General features: G+C 28.9%; 1 protein-coding gene and 1 long non-coding RNA gene across 9 annotated transcripts in view; one reads left to right on the forward strand and one right to left on the reverse strand.

The window, feature by feature from the left end:
- LOC118189465 (IQ motif and SEC7 domain-containing protein 1-like) overlaps window positions 1–15,224 on the forward strand; it is a 649,009-nt gene that overhangs the window by 619,608 nt on the left and 14,177 nt on the right. For all 7 annotated transcript variants that reach the window (XM_085813482.1, XM_085813491.1, XM_085813478.1 and 4 more), the window contains 8 exons: window positions 2,250–2,594; window positions 5,058–5,252; window positions 6,731–6,948; window positions 8,643–8,724; window positions 9,745–9,952; window positions 10,046–10,185; window positions 11,310–11,435; window positions 12,092–12,191. In XM_085813482.1, coding sequence (XP_085669608.1) covers window positions 2,250–2,594; window positions 5,058–5,252; window positions 6,731–6,948; window positions 8,643–8,724; window positions 9,745–9,952; window positions 10,046–10,185; window positions 11,310–11,435; window positions 12,092–12,191 — 1,414 coding nt within the window. The remainder of the gene's footprint in view (window positions 1–2,249; window positions 2,595–5,057; window positions 5,253–6,730; window positions 6,949–8,642; window positions 8,725–9,744; window positions 9,953–10,045; window positions 10,186–11,309; window positions 11,436–12,091; window positions 12,192–15,224) is intronic.
- The window catches only part of LOC146999056 (uncharacterized), an 83,740-nt gene continuing 70,951 nt past the window's right edge, over window positions 2,436–15,224 (reverse strand). The window contains exon 3 of one of the 2 annotated variants that reach the window (XR_015040317.1): window positions 2,436–2,575. This is a non-coding gene — a long non-coding RNA (uncharacterized LOC146999056). Of the gene's footprint in view, window positions 2,576–3,552; window positions 4,141–15,224 lie in introns of those variants that run through there. The other variant, XR_015040325.1, reaches the window with a different exon arrangement.

The raw sequence follows: 15,224 nt of genomic DNA on the forward strand, positions 1-15,224 counted from the left end.
GGTTTACGGTACACAGTGGTGCTAAAATCGGTTTCATTGCGGATTATAAGAATATCGAGGAAGGGGAGGGAATTGTTGGATTCAATTTCAAGAGTGAATTGGATGGCTGGATCAATTGAATTCATAATAGATAGAATCTCGGATAAATCCTCTTTATAACCGTCAAAAAGTGCGAAAGTGTCGTCAACATACCGAATCCAAAGACGAAAAGATAATTTATCAAATAATTTCATCTCAAAATAGTGCATATAAATGTCAGCAAGTACCGGACTGAGAGGATTACCCATAGCCAATCCTTCAACTTGACGAAAATATGCATTTTGGAAAACGAAGTGGGTTTGACTTAGAGAAACTTTAGTAAGCGAAACCAACTCATTAATTTCAGTATGTGTGAAGTGAAATTCCCGAAGCCTAGTTTCAAGACAATTTAGTGCTCCTTCGACCGGAACATTAGTAAACAATGATTTGACATCAAATGAAACCATAATGGAACGAAGTGGGGAAATATTTTTAAGTTTATCAATGACTTCAACAGAATTTTTTACAGTGTGAATATTGTTATCAAGTAGAGGAGAAAATCTGGAAACTAAATATTTGGCCAAAGGATATGAAGCAGTACCTATGTTGGAAACAATTGGTCGAAAAGGAATACCGGTTTTGTGGACTTTTGGAAGAGCATAAAGTCTAGCGCAATTAGTAATAGGCGGAATAAGTGATTTCTTCAACTGAGTTGGCAGAATGTGGGAAGATTTAATAGCACTTTTTACTTTCATGAGGTCCGAAGTTCGAGCAGTATGGGCCTTCATTTATCAATTTAGAGACTCCAGTAATATATGTGTGTTTGTCCATAACAACGATCTGTCCGCCCTTATCAGCTTTAGAGATAATGATTTTAGTATCAGAATGAATTTCACGTAAGATCTCATTTTCCTTTTTGCTAAGATTAGAACCCAAAGATTTATTGTTAAAATTAACGTTATGAGTAATTAGGTGGCGAATTGTATCCTTCTGCGTTTCCGAAATTTTGGAGAATTTAAAGGCTTTCTCTATAGGGGCGATGATTTGAGGAATTGAAGGTTTAGATGTCTTTGAAAAGTTGAAATTATATTTTAATACTTTTAATATAATTCAATATTTGTCTTAATTCAATTATTTTTGCCGATAGATGGCGTTACCTCCTCGCACTTGGTACTACCAGAGGGTATAAAAATCCGTTCAGTGGTTGCTTTCCATTATTTGAAGTTCAGATTTTGAGCGTAATGTGCATTTGCCCCTCGCTCCCTATTTTAACTTCGCTAATATTTCTTTATGCTTGATCAGACAGCCTGGCTCAGTAAAAGTAGGCGGCCAGTGCAACTCTGATTAAAAATCTAGTTATAACCACGTGCAGTGCTGATAAGCACCACGTGTTTCTGTGATTCCTATTTTCTTCTTTCTATGTATTTCTTTCTCCTGATGAGGAGGGACCTTTAGCTGCCCTCGAAATCGATTGAGTGTTTCATTATACCTACGCTAAATATAAGGTTGTTTTTTACGATTTTGATTAAACCTTAATTGTCAGAAAATGAAAATTAACATAAATGCGATACCATGTGCAATGTTGCATATGAATAGGTGACAATATATTTTCTTATTTTGATTAAAATATCTTTAAGCAGCCACAGAAGTCCTCTATGTGATTGAATCTTTTAATACTTTCCAAAAGGCTTTAAAATAAAATTTTATTCCATAATTTTACAAAACGTAAATCTTTCTATCCATTTATAATAACAATATGTGTGTCATGAATTGGCATGATATCAGTGCCAAGCATTTATTTACACCTGAATGGATGTTATCCTATATTAATATTTATTTTTCTGAAAACTTTTGTCTTTCTTATATTCCTTTCCCCAGAAAATTGATTTTTTTTTTTCATTAATGCAAAGTGTGTAAAGACTATAACTTTTCCTTAATATAGCATATAAGTTTTTTTCACTTACTTTTGGAGGCAATGTATCTAAACATTCCATTTTCGTTAATGGATTTGCTTGAAAAAAATTATCTGCCTGGATACTGTTAATTCTAAGTCTCTGTGTGCATGTATATATCAAGAAAATTCTGTTTGGGTAACAACAAACTTTAATTTTTAATTCTAAAGTCCTTAAATCCTTTTATGTTTTTTGATATTGTTATGGTCATATAATATTACTCATCATGTGAAATTGTGTCAGAAATAATTTTTATATATGTTTCTTTTCATTACGCAGTTGAATGTAGAAATTGAAACCAGTGAACCAGATTCTAGTATACATCGTGGTTGTTCTGCAAGACATTCTCTAAACATTAGTCCTTCCAAGCAGTCACCCAGTAGTGTCCTGCACAGAAATGCTGCCAGAGCGAGTGATGTTGCTTTGGGACGGCGAGTTGCTTCACGTGTTGAGCAAAAGAAAATACCACCTCAGGTTCCTAAACGAACATCCTCCATTCCCAGTAAGGAGGATGGTACTGATGCTTTTGATACAGTGTCAGAGTGTAGTCAGCATTCCTTACAAAGTGTCAAAGCAACAAATAAGACAGTGGAAGCCTCTCCTGTCTGGAAAAGAAAATCTCTAGTGAGTGAAACTGTAATTTTGATTATAATTTTTGTATTTTGTGTAAGTAACATCTTGATTTTTACTAATACATTATAAGTAACAGCCTGCTTTTCACTGTATATTATGTAAATAATTATTTTTTAATTATTAGATATGCAATCTTAGGTGCTTGTCTAATATATAAGTCTTTTAACAATTAAAAATACTTAAATTTCCAAAATGGATTTAACTCTGTGGTCATATATGTAGACTGAAATATGGAAAAGTAGCTCATAATGTTTAACTAGTAAGTTTTATTGAATTCTGTCTTGGAATTCTAATGAAAATAAAAATAGGTTTACAATGGATCTAATTTTAGATGGCTTTATTTTTCAAGATATGAGTGTAGAATTGCAAGTATTGCACGAAATGACTTCCCTCGAAAAACAAAGCGTGTCAAGTTTTACTTACATGTGTTCTGCATAGCTTCCTTAATTACACGAACAATGTAGCAATAACCAGTTTTTTTTTACCCATCATGCAATAAAATGTATTATGTCATAGTTCCTCCAATAGCAATTAATGTGCTTTTTCAGATCGTAAGATCTGTGAATAAAAATAATAAGAAACAGTGTCTTTAATATATTCCTAAAAGGGGTTGAATAAAATAAATTCTGTAAAACTAAGAGAACAATTATGGAACATAGAATCATCAGGTTTACTATGATCAGTCTCCCTCTTCTGTATACAGCAAAATTATAATCTGTCACTTCCACATTGATGACTTGCTGTTTTGTGTTGAAGAATAAAGTTTGGTAAACACTACAGAGTCTGAGATCCAGAATAATTGAGATTTGGTGATTCTCAGATTTAGGTCATTAAGTTAAATCTACTATGATGACATGTACAAGTTATAAAATTAAAAGTATAAAGTGATTGGGAAATAATGAAGCATTTATGACCTTAAGGGAACTAAAACTTACACAGTCATTCACACACAAAATGCTTAGTTTCAGCATTTATTTTGTTTTATTTAACATTTCTTTCAACGTAAGTTGTTTAAACAAATTTTTAATACTAAATGCAGATTTTTAGAGATCTCTTTGATTTTATAGAGGTATAATTTCTTGTTCAAGTTCTGTAACGGCTGTATCAATTAAAAAGCCAGCTGAAAGCTTTTCATCTCCAACAACCTCTTTATAACTTTCTTTACTGTTAGTGATGATTTTTCCTTAATTTGAAACCATACCTTTTTCTTTAAACTGTATCATTCATGAAGATTTTGCCATCTGTTGGTTGATTGATTCAGGGCAGTGTCATCATCATGAAGACATGAGCTATGCCATTTTCATGCAGCATATCTCAATATGTTCCATTCAATGGAAAATGTTGTAGCTTTTCTTGTTATTCTTGGTGCTTTTTTTGTTTTGTATATTTCCTGGTGCCTGTCAGCATTAGTTTTATTTGGCTTCTTTCCTGGTGCAGATGCGTTTTTCATGTAATTAAATTTACTTTTTTAATTGAAATTATTTGGGACTCCAAGAAGTGAAAAAAGGCCATTTGATTTCTTCAAGAATGAGGTTTTCTGCACAAAGAAAGACTGGATATGAATAATCAGTTTTTGATATTAAAATGTTAATTCAGACTTACTATATTTCCTGTTAGCTGATTGATAATTGGGGTATTGTCATCTCAATTACAGACTTTAGTTATTTTCATTTAGTATTTCTGATTCTAACATCTGTTGGCTTATTTATGGATATATAGTTTCAAGGAAAGTGTAAATGGAAGTTATATCCTTTATTAAAACTTTAATTTTGATAAGATAACAGTAACAATAGATTGAGCAAACTAATAAGGTGCATTAGATCAAAAAAGCTAAGGATGTATGCTTAGTAGATATGTAGTAAATAATGTTTTATAAATATTCATGTTAACTTTTGGTTCCTACTGCACTTAAGTCTGATAAAAATTCACATCAATAGAAAGAATGTAAATTAAAATATTTTTACAGTAAAACATATTTTTGTGTAAGTGTGTAAGAATAATAATAATCATTCAGAATTTTGAATTTTTCCATTTCCTTCCCCTCCCAAATCATCATTATTCTTGATTTATTGCAAACTGTGTATAAATTGAGTAACTAACCGTGCAGGTATTATGGGATTTTTTTTCCTGTAGTTTTGCCCGGTTAATTTTAACGCACACACGTATATATATATGTCTGCTTGCATACTGAAAGTTTATATAGTCTCAAGTGATAAATTAATTGTTGTAGAATTTGTGTGTTTGAATTTATATACATATATACATCTTTCATCACTTTTTCCATGCTCATTTCCTTAGTTCTGCGATGATAAAAAAAATACCCAAATATTTTATTTTTTGTTGTTAATATGCTTTCTTGGTAATATATTTTGATTATAATGCATAAAAATTTGTCACATGTAAATCTCTCACTTCTTGGAAATTTTTAATATTTTTTTTAAATTTATCTCACAGGTCTTAGCTGAACAGACTGTCAGCGCAGAAGATAAACGACTGAGCAACATATCGGAAAACAGTGAAGACAGTCTAGATGGTGGGGGTGGTTATTCAAATACTGCTCCTGCAGATATGAGTCATTCCTTTAATGTTCATAATTATCCTGATGTTCGAACTCCTCATGAATTGCCTGGAACTCCTACTGTTTATAAGGTATGCAATTGTATATATTTTGGATTATCTTTCTGCCCTCCCCCCAGTGGGAAAAAAATTTTAATAAACAAGTTCACTTCAGTTTTATTTATTTAAGAATTTAAAATATTGTAGTTTTCTGAATTATAAATTTTCAATGCAATATTGTATTCACGTATTCACTTTATTTGTTGTATAAATCAGAACAGTGAAATCTTATACTGATGTACCTCTATATTTACAAATATACTTAATCATGTATTTAAATATAAATGATCTTTTTAACAGTTATTTCCGAATAATAAATCTAAGAAACGCACACTAAATTAATTTTACACAGTATCACTCTTATGCTGAAGAGAAACTCTATTATGATGTTTTATGAACATGAACTTTAGCACATAAAATTAGCACTAATTAAAAATTTTATTTTTCCTGCTTTTTCTGTATAGGGTGATTGAAAAATAGTAGAAATTTATAAATCACTGCTAGGAAATAAATGACCAGAAATAACCCTCTCTTGTTCATTAAACAAATATATTTTTATGTACAATAAATATATTTTTATGTACGAAAAATATATTTATTTATGACTGCTACAGATGTATTTAAAGACTTTGAAACTGACTTCTGCATTACCAGATTTATCTCTTGTACATACCTCTTTCGGGGGATTTTCTGTTCAGTACATATCATTTGGAGGTATTCGTTTGGTGTCTTCTTTCCTTAAGTAATGATTAATGAACATGATTTTTCCCTTTCCGATTAATAATAATGTTGCTTTTTTTTTATCATTTGGAAATTTTAATACTGTGCATTTTACGATGATTTTTAAATATGGAATAGGATTATTTCTCTTTGGAAAGCACAAAAGAAATATCCTTTAGTCCTCAGTTTCTCTACATGCAATACTTTGAAACGGGAACAAATTTTAAAAATAGCAGACAATATTTCTCATTTCCAATAATTAGCTATTGCTAGAAATTTTTATTTAAAAACATTTGGTTATTTTAAATTCTTTATTGAAATCATTCTAAAAGTGTGTAAATACTCTGTATATTGATCTTCCATCTCAGTAATGAATAAATGAATAAAATTAGAGTAACGAATAAAATGCTTGTTATTTCATCATAATTATATTTATTCCCATAGGAATTTAAGTATTTGAATAAATAAATTCAATTTAAAAGCACAACCAATTATCATTTGTATTTAGTTGTTTTGCCTGATAAATGATTTTTCTCTATTCTGTTTTAGAATGTTTAAAAAATACGAACATAAGAACTTATAATTATCAGATAATCAAAAAATTAATACATGCCGTTTCAATATTATTATACTTCATTAGTTAATATCATGAGTTATTATTCTCATGGAAAGAGTTACGATTAGCAAACTTATTATATTAGTAGTATTTATATAAATAATTTCTCACTATCAGTTTTTGTCCTCCTGAATACATTTTTATGATAAACAATGATTATTTTATCGTTCAACAGCTTACAGAAATTCAGAGGAAAAGGCAGTACAGAGTTGGTTTAAATCTATTCAATAAAAAACCCGAGAGAGGAATTCGTTACTTAATTCAGCGTGGTTTCTTGGAAGCATCCCCTCAAGCAGTTGCAAGGTTCCTTCTGACTAGAAAAGGTCTCAGCAAGCAAATGATTGGGGAGTACCTTGGAAACCTTCAAAATTCATTTAATATGGCTGTCCTGGAGTAAGTCTTGCTTTAATATTAGAAGTCATTAATAATAATGACAGTATATTTTATGGTGAGCCCCCCCCCCAAAAAAAGAGATAAATCTTTCGCTCTGGTTGGCAGATCAACAAGCTTTAAATTACATTGCTCTCATGTTTTGGAAGTGTGATTTAAGACATATGTATTAGATTTATACATTGCTCTAGCATACCTACCCATCTTGACTCAGAATTGAACTTTTTCTGAAATGACATGCCAATTTTTTTTCATACTTATATTCTATGCCTCAAATTATGCATAAATACCATTTTTTTTTTTAAATATTTTACAAGCTATTTTACATATATTTGCATTTATAACAACTTGGCACTAATTTCCAACCTCTTACTGAGGTAAATTTCACTTGGCAAACTTTTAATCTACAATGTCATCAGCCTCCTCCTCCTCATCTCTCTCTCTCCCTCCTCTCTCTCTTTTTTTTTTTTTTTTAATATTTCTTCATTAACAGCCATATATCTTTCTGAACTTTAAAACTTGGGTTATTAATTCTGTACTTTAAACATAAAATTTTTGTACTTTCAAAAATCACTAGATTTTTTCAACTGCTTATTTTAAAAGTAGCTAAGATGTCGACAAAAATTGAGGATTTTTCAAAGGAATTTCTTTAAAATTTTATTCATTTTCAAATAAAATTTCATGCTGATGATTGTCTGCCACATAAAAAATTTAGAATTTTGGTTTTAATATATGATTAAAATGTATCAGTAAGCAGGAAATATTTATCTGTATTCATGAAAAGTAGACTTTATACAAACAAGAACAGCTGTGATTGTTCACTGAATATTTTTTTAAGCTACGTTTGAAATTTTGAATTAATAATTATCATTATAGCCTTTATTTGTTATTTAAAATAATGTAAACAATATATAACGAAAGCAAGCAGCAAATATATATCTTCACAGCAGTCATCCTTTCACGATAACCATCTTGAAAGTGACTAGTATTTTCTTAATTTATAAATATCTTTTGATTAAAAAACAATCTGAATATTTCAAATTGACAAGGTGAAAATGATTTTCCCCATATGTAACATGAATAAAAGTCAGTTTCCCGTAGAAAGTTCTCCATAAAGGTATTCTTTGCATTAAGGCAGTTAACTCTCATATGCTTTGCTATATTCTAAAAACCAAACCTAGCCTATATAGCATTCTGTGATCTTGAAAAATTTTAACTGTGCTCTTTTATTTTATATGAAATAAAAAAAAAATTATCTTCTTTATAACAGAATTAAAACCTAAGATTGAAACACACATAAATAATGGTAATATATTTTTAAAGCAATTTTCAATTGAAAAGTGGAAATTAAATCTTAAATATTCCTAAAAAGAATTTTTTCCTCAAGAAAAATCAAATGAAATTTCATGTTTAAATTTCGGAATTAATATGTAATAAATTATTTTAAAATTATTGTTGTAAATCATTTACATTGCACATATAGTATCCACCTCTAATATAGCTGATTTACAGTTCATTGTATATAAATATCATAAGTGATAGGATATCTATGATAATAAATAACTTCTATATTAAATATTAAGGAGTAGTTTGAATCCCAAATCAGTTGTTTTTCATATTGTACAATTAATTATGTATTACTGTACTAAAATACTTAACCTGTGCTATTATTTATTTACATTTACAATATTTTTCAGATGCTTTGTTCAAGAATTAGATTTAGCTGGCATGCAAGTAGACGTTGCTCTTAGGAAATTCCAAACTTTTTTTAGAATGCCAGTAAGTATATATTTTAAAAATATTTTAACTCCTAAACATAAGGTAAATAATTCAGACATTGTAGTAAATTTTTAATCAAGTTCATAATTAAGGCAGTTATTTATTTAAAAAATAAAAAACTCTTTGTCTTTTAAGAAGTGTAGACAACTATTTTTTAAGCAATGAAAGTAGCTATAAATATGTATAAGAATATTTTGTTCTTGTTTTTGTTGTTGAAGAAAAATAACTTGTACTGTAGGAAAAAATTGGAAATTCCTCCCCCCCCCCAAAAAAAAAAAACTTTTCTTATACATACCAAGTCTTTAAATGTAAGAAAATTTTATATTAAATATACTGCAGTAAATAAAATTTGCCCCTGTTAAAAAAGAAAGTAAATGAAAAGTTTTCATAATATTTGTTTTGCTTGCAGAAACTATTTTGTCAATCTCTTATCTGATACAATTTTATCAATTTGTATTTCTCCTTTGCGGTGGTCAGTGAAATATCTTCTGTCATCTTTTTAAAATTATAACTCTTCTAACCCCTTTCTTGAGAAATGTTATTGCCCTTCAAAAGTCACTAACCAGTTAAGAAGAAATTATATTGTGCAATTGGACATTATAATAAATAACTGTCAATTCAAGATTTTTTTTCAGTCCAATTAATTTTGTGATCTTCAGTTTTTAATTTGAAACATTCAGAAAGTAATATTTATTATGAATGCTGTTATAAATTTCTTTTGTAGAAATTTTTTCTCTCAGATATTTTGTTTTTAAACCTCTAACTATCTGTACTGAATGGTTTAGATGCATATATCTTTCATATTATAAATCTTTTATAAGAGTAAATAAGAAATTATAGCTGGTACAATTTATAACTTTAAAACAAAAGCGTTCCCCCCTTGCCCCGATAAAAGTTCCCTTAATATAGATAATTTGTATGAATTGTCGTCAAAAACATTTTTACTTTAGCTTATAATCATGCATCAAATATCCAAATACGTTATTTTTTAAATATGTAACATTGTCTTCTTTTTACCAGGGTGAAGCACAGAAAATAGAAAGGCTCGTAGAAGTATTCAGTCATCGTTACATTGAGTGCAACCATGACATAGCTTCAAAATTTCATAATCCAGACACAGTTTTTGTTCTTGCATTTGCCATCATAATGCTTAACACAGACCTTCACACGCCAAATATGAAGGCAGACAGACGCATGAAACTTGAAGAATTCATTCGGAACCTCAGATGTAAGTTTCAAACACTTATTTATTGTTTATTTCAATCTCATATTTATTTTTATGCAATAGTTATTTTACTTTATTTATTACTTTATCTTTCAGCTATTGATGATGGCCATGATTTAGATAGAGACATGCTTGTTGGTATTTATGAAAGAATAAAAACAAATGAATTTAAAATGGGATCAGATCATGTCACTCAAGTCCTGAAGGTACAGCAAACTATAGTTGGAAAAAAACCAGTAAGTATTTTACATAAATTGGTATAGTATATATATTTGCCTCATTTGAAATTGTTTTCTCTTTCTTTAGATGTAGATAGGATAAAAACCTGTTTAATTTTCCTGAAATAGTTAAAAGCTTGCTTAATTTTTGTTTAAAAAGCTTAATTAATTAACATTTTTTAACTTAATTAGCACTGTTTTTAATACATTTCTATAGAAGATAGGTATGTTGTTTGAAACACTTATGGCATAGGTGCTGTTGTTTATTGGAACTTACGGAATATTCTTGTATTTCAAGCTTCAGCATATTCTCTTGATCTAATATAAGCTGTTTCTCCCTCCACACTTTTGAAAAATTGAGGGTCATAAGTATGGGAAAAGACATGAGGACAAATGTGATTCATTAGGTCAGTCTAAGAATAGCTAGATGACTTTAGATAGATAGTCCACTTCCTCTCCCTCTTTGTATATACAAATAGTTAATGCATTGCCTGAGGAAATTGATCAAGATTAACAATTATCATATCAAAAATGGTTAAATAACTATTGCTTGAAAGGGAAATGAAAATAATTGAGTTTTTTTTTTTTTTTTTTTAATTATTTCTGTAAAATTCAAGTTTTTTTTAGGCTTCTTTATTTGATCTGTTTTGTTGATAAGTATGCATATTATGTGGATAGCTAGATTTCTGTGTTTAGGACTAAAATATTAATTCGAAATTTTAAATTTATTTAAATTGTTAATTATTTTTTTAATTACTTTCATGTGTAGATTCAAATCTTTTGAAAAAATTAATTTTTCATTTTTGTTACTATGGAGCATACTGTCTCTATAGTAACAGCTGTTGACTATATGACTACTTGTCGACTTTTGATGTTAACTATTGTAGAAGTTTTAATGGATAAAAGACATCTGAGGATTTTAACATGGTGGGCTATTAGAAAATTAGCTCAATATGTACTTAATGTAATCAGCCTTCTTCAGGTATCGGTATTAGATTGCATAAACTATATGAACATTTTATGTGTTATCAATCTTTTTAAGTAAGGAATTTCTGTTATACTTTCAAAATTAATTAAGTATTACTTACAAAGAAATCTGCATTTACTTTCATTTTTTATAATTATATATAATTTTTCTGTAGAACCTTGCCTTACCTCACAGGCGTCTAGTCTGTTATTGTCGTTTGTATGAAGTATATGATGTCAGCAAAAAAGAACGTCCCGGTGTTCACCAAAGAGAAGTTTTCCTATTTAATGATTTATTAATGGTATGTTATATTTTATGGGCTTCATGGTAAATTATATAATTACTCTGCCAGCAATTTTTTTTACTTTATAATATTTTATATAGTTAATTTGTGGGTATTTTAAGTAATTTTTATAGCATTTCGTCTTCTTATTTCTGAATGTAATTAAAATCTGAATAGCATTGTTGTTTTCCATCTTTCATGTCATCAGTTAGTTTATGTCTGACTTTCATTAGCAAGTTTCTTATGCGAAATAATTTTACATTATTAAAGTAAGTTATCAGCACTCTCATAATCTAAAAAGCAGTTTTCCCTCTTTAATTAATTTAGTAGTAGTAGTTTTTTTTTTTTTTTTTTTTTTTTTTTTTTGTTTGTTTGTTTTAAACTGATAAAGTTGCTAATATTAGGTAAGGGAAAATATACTAGCTGAAGTATATTAATTATCCTAAAGATGCCTCTAAATTCCTTATGAATAAAGATGTTTCATAAGCATATTTACATATATTTTGCTGATTCATTAAATCTTAACATTTTTTAAGCAGTATTATTTCTTTAATTATCCATGTCTATTTTTATTTTAGCAGTGGGTTTTCTTATATGCATTCTGATTATTAAGCTTTCTTCATACAAAATTTATATTGTATATTTTAATTGATTTTATTACCTTTCCCTTTCAGGTTACCAAAATATTCAGTAAGAAAAAGAACAGTGTCACGTATACATTTAGGCAATCTTTCCCATTGTGTGGCATGAGCGTCACTTTATTTGAAGCTCCATGTAAGTTTTATATTGCTTTTATCGATATTTTCTGATTATCCACACCCACTTTCCAAAAAGTCACCATCTGTTGGCAACTAATTTTTCGCCAAGCTAAGTCGCGAAAGACATTAGCCATTTAAAAAAAAAATTGTGGTGCTTTAAGAATTGTATAAAACTGTATCCAATTAACAAAATTAAAAATGCAAGAAACATTCATAACCCCCTCCTGGGGTTCTTCAAATGTACATAAAATATCTTTTAGCTTCAAAAATCTTCAGAGAATTTAAAAAAAAAAAATAAAAAAATAAAATCCATCGTGCACAACTTGACGCTGCACACACTGCCATTTCTTCATGTACACAATGATCTGTTTTCATTATTAAAAAAAATTTGAGAATTGCATAGATTCAATTGTTTATAAAGTACAATGTCATGGAATGTGAATTTTTGCAAAAAGCCATATATCTGAATGCAACATTTTCTTTTTCATCAGCTGGCAAACTTTGCAGTCCCATTACGTTCCTTGTAAGGGAAAAAAGTACTCAAATGCAACAAACGCTAATTAAAAACTTTATCCTCGAATGTGAAAACCGGCTCTTATCTGCTGTGTGTGGGCATATCTGTGTTATAAATGCATTAAAGCACATAATCTGCTACATAAATATACTAAGGTAATATTATGGGGTGTCTGATTTTAGGGTTTGTATGGCACTTAAAAGTCCTTAAGCTTTTTGGAAATGACTTTTGGTCCTTAAAAATCCTTAATTTTGGCCAAAACTGCTATGAGTTCCTCAATTGTACTCATCTAACTTCCTGTCTTTTTTTCACTAATGCCAATTTTGGATGTAAATTAACATTTTAGTGATTTGTTGAAAAATATGTATTTGATGGGTTATTGCTTGATTTCATTCCTACTTCTCAATTTCTCCAATGATTTTTTAATTTTGTCCAACTATAACAAGATTGATAAATATCATTAAAATAATAATTATACCATATTTCCTCGTGTATTTTCAACCAAGCTTTTTTAGTGCCACATTCTGAAAATTTAAAAAATATTTGCATAATTTTCCTCTTTCTCAATTCATTCAGAGAATGAGCTGCCCTGAATTTTAAAATGGATTCATCCATGTAGAGATAATTTAAATTTTACTAATAAAGACAAACCTTCAAAATTTATGTGTGAAGGTTACACCGAACCTTTTCGTTCCGACTGTTGGACTTCATGGTAGCCTAATAAAAAATCGACCAATCATAGCGAAGCAAACATGAACTGACAATCAGTCTACAGTTTCGCTGAACCATTTCACATTTGTCTTCTCTAATTATTTATAAATTATTTGAAGCCAAAAGAGTAGCAGAGACAACAATAAGAACAGGTGATAGTGAAGATATTTTATTAGATATTGTAATGTTAACATTACCATGTATTCTTATTGAAATGTAGGCATCTTTCAAAGTCAAAAATAAAAAAGCTACTGTAATTACTTTAAAATAATTTAATTTCAAGTCTTCTTTTATATTCATGTACTTCTTTCAGAATATTCAAACATATATCAATTTTCTTTATATAAAATTCATTTTAAAGTTTTCTTTTCAACAATCTTCTGGCTTTTTGGTTCTACACAGTTGGTAGGGGTATTTTTATTTTAGATTTTAGACCTTGCACCTGGGAAGGCTTAAATTTGAAGGCAAGGTTTATAGACCTACAAAACCAGACAAAATTATCAAATGTTCTTAAATTATTATTTTAATTAAAAAAAATTGTTGATACTACCATGTGAGTCTCTAACAATTAAGGATATCTAACTATCTAATTTAATTATTTGTAACTAACTGCTTACTTTTAGAAGTTAATCTCTACATGTTAAGGTGAGTTATCACCTTTCTTTAATCCTTGCTTTGAGTGCAAGGCACAGCAGTAAAATGTAAAAATTAACATAAAACTTTATTCCTTACATGTAGTGAAACTTAAAATAATACAGAATAACTTATCACCTCTCGTTCCAGTGCTTCAGTGGCTTATTGGAACTTTACATAAATCAACTGGATTACAAGTCTAAGTACTCTAGGAATTTACAACACAAACTGGATAAGAAAGAAAAAGCATAACTAACCAACGCTTACCAACTGTGTCAACATAATGTATTCTCGTCTGTTCTACTTAGGTCTCTCTCAAGCAGTAGCATAATTCTGTTAAGGATCATGCTGATTATGATTTTCCCTGTCATTTTAGTCGTTTGATTGAAAATCTGCATAAACCTCTGGACTGAACAAGTACAAGACAAAATGAGGCTTAAAATCAACATAAAGCTATTTGTAAAACTAAAATAAAATGTCACTAATCTAATTTTCGCTGTCTAAATTTGGTAAGGTTATATAAAAGATTTATTATAAATATGCATAATAACTAAACTCTACCAATTCTTAGCTGTTGGGTTTTTAACACTTCATTACAGCACAGCTTGGATGTCAAAAAATAAATTACAGACATAAAGTAGAATTCAAAATAGCTAATTTGATTCATTAGTAATTTTGCCTAGCTTATTTTTATTTTGAAATTTTAAAAATCAATCTTTGTATAGAAATAAAATTGCTGTGTAAATAGAGTATTTCAAGTTGAGATTAAACTTCCAAAATTTAAGTTATATTTCATACTTCCAGCTGCTTGCCAAATATTTTCCTTTGCGAGTTTCATCTTTTCTTGTTTTTTTTTTTAAAGGGGGGGGGAGAGAAACACATTTTAAAATATCCTGTCATTGGTAATTTTTTTCAGAATTTTATTAATACTTGAAAACAGATATAAAACACTTTACAGTTTCCCACAATTTTATGTGTAAATGAAATGAATAGTTTTTTCAGGCTTTGAAATCATTGTAATTGTTCTGAAATGATTGATTTCTTTCTGCAGTAAATAAAACAATGTAATTAATTTTTTATGTTTTATAGTAGATGAGCAATGTATTTTTTATCACAATTGATGCATGCTGTGTGCATTCTTCCATTGTTAAAAAAATTAACATAAATAATTTATATCATTCTCTGAAGTCC

The sequence above is a fragment of the Stegodyphus dumicola genome, chromosome 1, assembly GCF_044657685.1.
Source record: "Stegodyphus dumicola isolate Sdum_Otavi_A_Nest chromosome 1, ASM4465768v1".
Lineage (NCBI taxonomy): Eukaryota > Metazoa > Arthropoda > Arachnida > Araneae > Eresidae > Stegodyphus > Stegodyphus dumicola.